The 6,000-nt window shown below is 47.5% G+C and overlaps 1 protein-coding gene across 1 annotated transcript in view; it reads left to right on the top strand.

Annotated features, from left to right (window-relative positions):
* Positions 1 to 3,665: 3,665 nt before the first annotated feature.
* The window catches only part of LOC137664053 (M1-specific T cell receptor beta chain-like), a 60,404-nt gene continuing 58,069 nt past the window's right edge, over positions 3,666 to 6,000 (top strand). Inside the window, exons 1-2 of the mRNA XM_068401777.1 lie at positions 3,666 to 3,708; positions 4,108 to 4,390. Of these exons, the coding sequence (XP_068257878.1) occupies positions 3,666 to 3,708; positions 4,108 to 4,390 (326 nt within the window). The remainder of the gene's footprint in view (positions 3,709 to 4,107; positions 4,391 to 6,000) is intronic.

Raw genomic sequence — 6,000 nt, 5'->3', positions numbered from 1 at the left:
CCAGTACAGGCAGGGAGCAGGGTCTGTCCTCCACCTGGGACAATTTTTCCAACACCTTAGCAAGCAGTTCTGTGGATTCATCAGATGGTTCTTCCACAGCTGAGACTCTGGCCTGTGGGGAGGAAAATAGATTGTCTGCATATTGCTGCATCTGATTATCTATGTTGCCCACCATTGGTGCATCGGCATCTGCCCAACTGAATAATGCTAATGTGTTGCCATATGATGATCGCACAGTCAGTACTGACTTGTGCCACATGGGTCTGGTAACTCCGAGTGCATCTGGATCTAGTGGTGTCTACACTCATCTAGGTCATCAAAAATCAGCTCCTGCACAGCTATTTCCCTGAGATTCTTAACCCCTCTCTCAATGGTTGTCCACTTGCCTCGTGGTATGTGACATCATCCCTAAAGGGATACCTATTCCTTATGCTTCACGGGAGTCGCCAACAGAGAGTGAGGGGCTGTGCACCAGTTGTAAGACCCCTATCAATACCCACTTCTCTAGCCATTGCTCCCAGCTGCTTGGCTTCACTACCATCTAACTTGAAACCATTGGCTCCGTTATCCCAGCAGCGGAGCAGCCAAGTAACAAGTTGCTCACCTTCATGACAGCTGTAATCTTTACATATATCTCACAGCTCACTCAGGGATAGGGATTGAATGGTTACCTCTGGCTCGTCCTCCTTTGATGTCCCTGGTTGGCCATCATGACCTGCTCTTTTTGTGATTTTTCGTCTTCTGTACAGGGGCAACCAATACAGGCACTGATTGAATCCCCAGGTTAGCCACATCACCCATCACTGGGGGCTGATTAGCTGCAGCCCTTGTTGCCAAAGCCTGGGTAATCGCAGCAAGTGCTTCCTGGAGTTGAGTAATCGCAGTACCCAGTGCAGAGGTCTGAATAGCCTCTGGGGTAGCCAGGATGTCTGCTGTAGGGACTGGCAGGGTCTGAGTATCAGCAATTCCAGTTGTAGGTGCTTGGGCAGCTGCAGTGTCTGTCAGAGGGGCTGGAGCTGCTGTGGTGCCTGGTGTAGGGGCTGGGGCTGCTGTAGGGCTCGTTACAGTGGTTGCAGCAGCTGTGCTGTATCCACCCCTATACTGATGATGTAGTCTAAGCAAGAGCAAGAACTGAAAGACATTCAAAAGGCCTGACAATATAAGCATAGTGGTTGAAACTTCCCAAGGGTATTCAAAATTCTCAAAAGCCATTGAGAACAGCCTCGAGGGAAAAGGGAAGTACATGTCACCCACTGCCATTCCAGAGATCAGAAATGGGCACAGTTACAAAAGAATTTATAACACTATAAACTAATGCCATCAACATAGAAGAGTGATACCTCTCAGTCCATGCCCAGAAGTGATAAACCGCACAAAACCAGTAACAAACAGCAGCAAAGCCACACATTTGATTAGCCGCCCCAAAAGCAACTGTAAAACTGAACACCAGAGAATTCCACCCAGCAACCCTGCTACCGACACCAACATAATGAATGCTTGTAAGAAAAACAGTCAAATCTCTGAAAACTTCAACCCTCCAAGACTCTTAGAGCAAAAGTCTATGGTTCTCCCAGGTGATCTATTTACCTTGGGTGCCAAATAAACTGTCTCCACTTAGCCCGCACCCAGGGCTAAACAATAAGGAGTTTTTCTCCCACCTAATGTCCCTTCTGCAAATGAGGAAGGGAATTGGGAAAAGAAGGGAGACTTGTGGGTTAAATTTAAATGGATTTAATAAAGAAACCAATATCAATGGTAATACAAAACACACAAAATTATACTTAGCCTACAGAGTTGTAGCAACTCCAGGGATACCAATCATTAAAAAGGTGAGGAGAGCAAAGCAAAAAAAAAAAAACTATCCCTCCCCGCCAAGGCCTCCCTTTTATCGTGAACCTGACATTAATGTTATAGAGTACAGCTGTGGGACAGTCTGGGCCAGCTGCCCTGGATTTAGCTGCTGATGGCCTTGATCACCATGGCTGGCCACAAACTGAAACAAAATCTAACAGAAACTTGATCCTATAAATTTTATCCCCATGAAACCAGGACACTTTCCCAAAGAGATTGTATAAATAACAGATTATGTTAGCAAGCTGTGCAGCTAACAGAAAGTTTCCTGATAGGTTAAAGTGCTATCTCCATCATAATATGCACAAGTGCATGGCACAGGCGGGATGGGGCACTCCAGCTGGTTCCCACACTGCAGCTTCTCATGGGAAGCCCTAAGCACATTCCCAATAGAGTAGGCATGGCCTGTTCAAGAGCACTAACTCCTCAAACACCGTATGTTCTGCAAGGCTCCTAATGCACTGCCCTGCCACCTGCATACCCCAGGGAACCCCATGGGAAATGGAGACCCTTCCCATGGACACATCAAGCACAGCCTCCTCTCAGCTGGAGTGCTGGGGGTGTTGTGGGGTGTGGGGGTGTGGGGTTTCTTCCTGGTGCCTGCACAATTTAGCTGACCTTCTTTGTTTTTTTCTCCCTTTTCTTTTGAGGAATCTGGGGTCATTCCTGAATCTCCTGTAGGCAGTTCATGGAAATGAATGCAATGGGACACACTTGGACCTGCAACAGAGGGTCTCGGAGCTCTAGGATTTGCTGCACCCTTCTGCTAAGAGGTCACAAAGCCCATGACAGCCTTGAGCAGCCAGATCACTTGCTCTTTTGCATAGGTGAGCCTTCCACTGCCACGTGTTGCTGGGCCCACAGCACAGCACAGACATGCACAGGCTCTGTCAGGCCTCTGACACAGAGAGTGTGTCAGTGTACACAAACTGCAAGCCTCACTTCCTACCTGCAGTGATTTCCCACAGCCTTGGGTTGGTGAACAAGGCTGTGCCCAATGTAGAGAAGATGACAGGATTTTCTCCAGCTCTGTCCATCCTTGTCCTGCAGAATGGTACAAAAAGGAGTGTATCAGCTCTTCTCTGGCATGAAGAAGGTAAGTTTGCACCAGCATATCCCACAGTGAATACCCTTCTCCTCAGAAATTGCTCCATGGTGCAGTCTCCCAAGAGGCAGTCCCAGTACAGAGCTAAAGGCAGCCTTTTCTCTCCTTGAGATCTCCCTTTGGAGGAAGAGAACAGTTACAGAACTTCTCTCTGTCATGCTACAACAGACACAAGGATGACAGGTCAGCAGCCTTTCCCATACCTGGGCAACACGATGAGCAGCACTGGGATAAGCAGAGAAGATTCCACATTGCAGCTTTCAGGGTTGGGAGTTTGTGAGTGTGAGGGTGTCTAGAGAGGAGACTCAGCTGAGGGGCACAGACACAAACATGCATTCCTGAGTTCGCTCTCTCTTCCCTTCCTTTGGTGCCTCTTTGTATATCCCTGTGCCAGGCACACACTCCAGCTGCTACACAGCCCCATCGTGCTCCTGTGATAACACTTATCTCCCACCTACGCATACACACACATACTCACACACAGCAGGAAGTCAGTGGAGCAGGGTGCGTGCACCACATGCCTGTGTGCAGGTGTCATTCCCCACGGTTCCCAGCCAGCCAACTGCCTTCTCACATTGCAGACTCGCTCTCACTGCCCTGCCCACCTGCAGAGAGATGTGTCTCTTCCTCTCTCAACCTTTCCTCTTCGCACATCTCTGTGCCTGTACTGTGAAACGGGCAGGTTGCTGGAAGGAAGTGGGCTTTCTCCATGGTTCTCCACTGTTTTCTTGTGGCCATCCTGGCCCCTGTGGGTAAGTGAGCTTCCCTTCCACTTGAACAGCTGCACTGGAACCACTGCTGCTGCCCCATTCCCCAAGGCTTCCAGAGGGAGGATGGGCAATGAACAAGATGAGCTTTTCCTCAACCTCTTAACTCAGAAAACTCTACAAATTTGTTTTTTTCTGTCCCATTTTAATACTTCAATTGAAAATACTGAAGTAATAATTTTTCAAAACAAATTTCCTAGTGTATTTGGAGCTGGTTTTGTTTTTTTTTTTTTCTCCTATGTGTCTCTCTCAGAGAAACGGGATGCTGTCCCACAGCTTGCTGATATACTTATGCCACCACATCCCATGTCATACTTCAAGGATGTGTTTTCATGTGCCCTTCAATGTGTTTCACTCCTCACATGTCTTCTCTTCTCTTTCCAGGTCAAGCCCTGCAGCAATCGCCAGATACAGTTGTCCGAGTGGGAGACTCTGTGACTCTGAACTGTTCCCAAAAGGGGAATGCATTCTCGGCCATGTACTGGTACAAGTTACCCATGGGGAAGGATGCCACTCTGCAGTTGGTTGTATACTCAGTGGAAGGTGGCGTGGCAGAGATTGAGAAGAAATTCATAAACCACTTCCAGAGTAATGGGACTAAGGGCAACAGCTTATCTGTGGAGATAGATCATGCTCTACTTAATGACTCGGGCACATATTTCTGTGCTGAGCAAGACCCACAGTTACTGAAAAGCTGGAGCAGCATAGCACAATCCTTTCCATGCAAACAGGGATCTGCCCCCAGCACAAACACAGCCCTGTATTTGACAGTACCCTATTTTCTCCTTTTGCCCTCCAGCTCTTTCTACTTAAGGCAAGTGGTGGTATGGTCTGCCTGTCTTCTGCCCAGTCTCTAATTTCTTTCCTATTCTTTCCCATCTCTGAATACTATATTGAGTTTTGGGCCCTTCACTACAAGAAAGATATTGAGGTGCTGGAGCGTGTCCAAAGTAGGGCAACAAAGCTGTTTAAGGGTTGTCGTTGTTTAAGGCTGGGGGGGCTGTTAAGTGGATGACAGATGCTCTCTATTAACCCTTTCCCTCCTCAGAGGGGAAAAGGAAAAGAGAAAAGGGAGAGACACTTATGGGTTGGAAAGTTAAAACAGTTTTAATAAACAACAACAATGAAAATGAGTATAATAAATAATGAACTATATATAAAACCACTATTGAGCTCCCCCTGATGATGATCACATCACCACTGATGCTGCAGGGCAGATGCTGGGGTGTCCTGAACTAGACACAGCAGCAGGCGGGAATCAGATTCAGGAGTGAAGGTAGAAGCGTGGGCAGAGTCCTCCCTGGATGTTGGCCATAGGGGAAGGGAGCACAACCCTCCTCGTCCCTCAGCTTTAAGGGGGCTTAAGTATCATGTGGGTGGGAGGGAATATCCCATTGGTCAGTTTGGGTCACCTGTCCTGTCCGCTCCTCCCTGCAGGTGCAAAACTTTTATGGTCCTTTCCTTTGTGAAACAAAGAGACCCAATGAGGACTCTGGTTTCCATGGCAACAAGCGCGTATGGTCAACTTCAGAAAGTAGTCATTTAAAAGAAACTTAACTGAAAAGTCTGTCCTAGTCCAAACCAGGACAAGGGTCTAGAGCACAAGTCTTATGAGGAGCGGCTCAGGGAACTGGGGTTGTTTAGCCTGAAGAAAAGGAGGCTCAGGGGAGACCTTATCACTCCCTACAACCACCTGAAAGGTTGTAGCGAGGTGGGTGTTGGTCTCTTTTCCCAAGTAACAAGTGATAGGACAAGAGGAAATGTCCTCAAGTTGTGCCAGGGGAGTTTTAATTGGATATTATGATAAATTTCTTCAACAAAAGGGTTATCAAACATTGGAACAGGCTGCTCAGGGAAGTGGTTGAGTCACCATCCCTGGAGATATTTAAAAGATTTGTAGATGTGGTGCTTAGGGCCATGGTTTAGTGGTGGACTTGTCAGTACTAGGTTAATGGTTGGACTTGATCTTAAAGGTCTTTTCCAACCAAAACAATTCTATGATTCTATAATTCTATGAATCACCTTTTGACCCTCCTTTCTTCTTGTACTCACTGCCTTGCCACATTTCTCTGCCATCCATAGACTGCTTCTCACTTTCCTCCTCTCCTCTCTTTCTCTCTGTCCCCTTCCCCTTCCTTCTCTATTCTCTCTCACACCTGTCCCCCTCCTATTTCCTTCATCCTCTTCCATTTCTTCTCCTTTCAGCCTGTTACACTCAGTCATGGGTAAGCAGGATGTGGAACAGTTCACACAGCCTTTTCTTTCTCCACCAGCTAG

This window comes from Nyctibius grandis, chromosome 5 (genome assembly GCF_013368605.1).
Source record: "Nyctibius grandis isolate bNycGra1 chromosome 5, bNycGra1.pri, whole genome shotgun sequence".
Taxonomy (NCBI): Eukaryota; Metazoa; Chordata; class Aves; order Nyctibiiformes; family Nyctibiidae; genus Nyctibius; species Nyctibius grandis.
The sequence above is the reverse complement of the archived record's forward strand: the minus strand, read 5'-3'. Positions and strand labels throughout refer to the sequence as shown.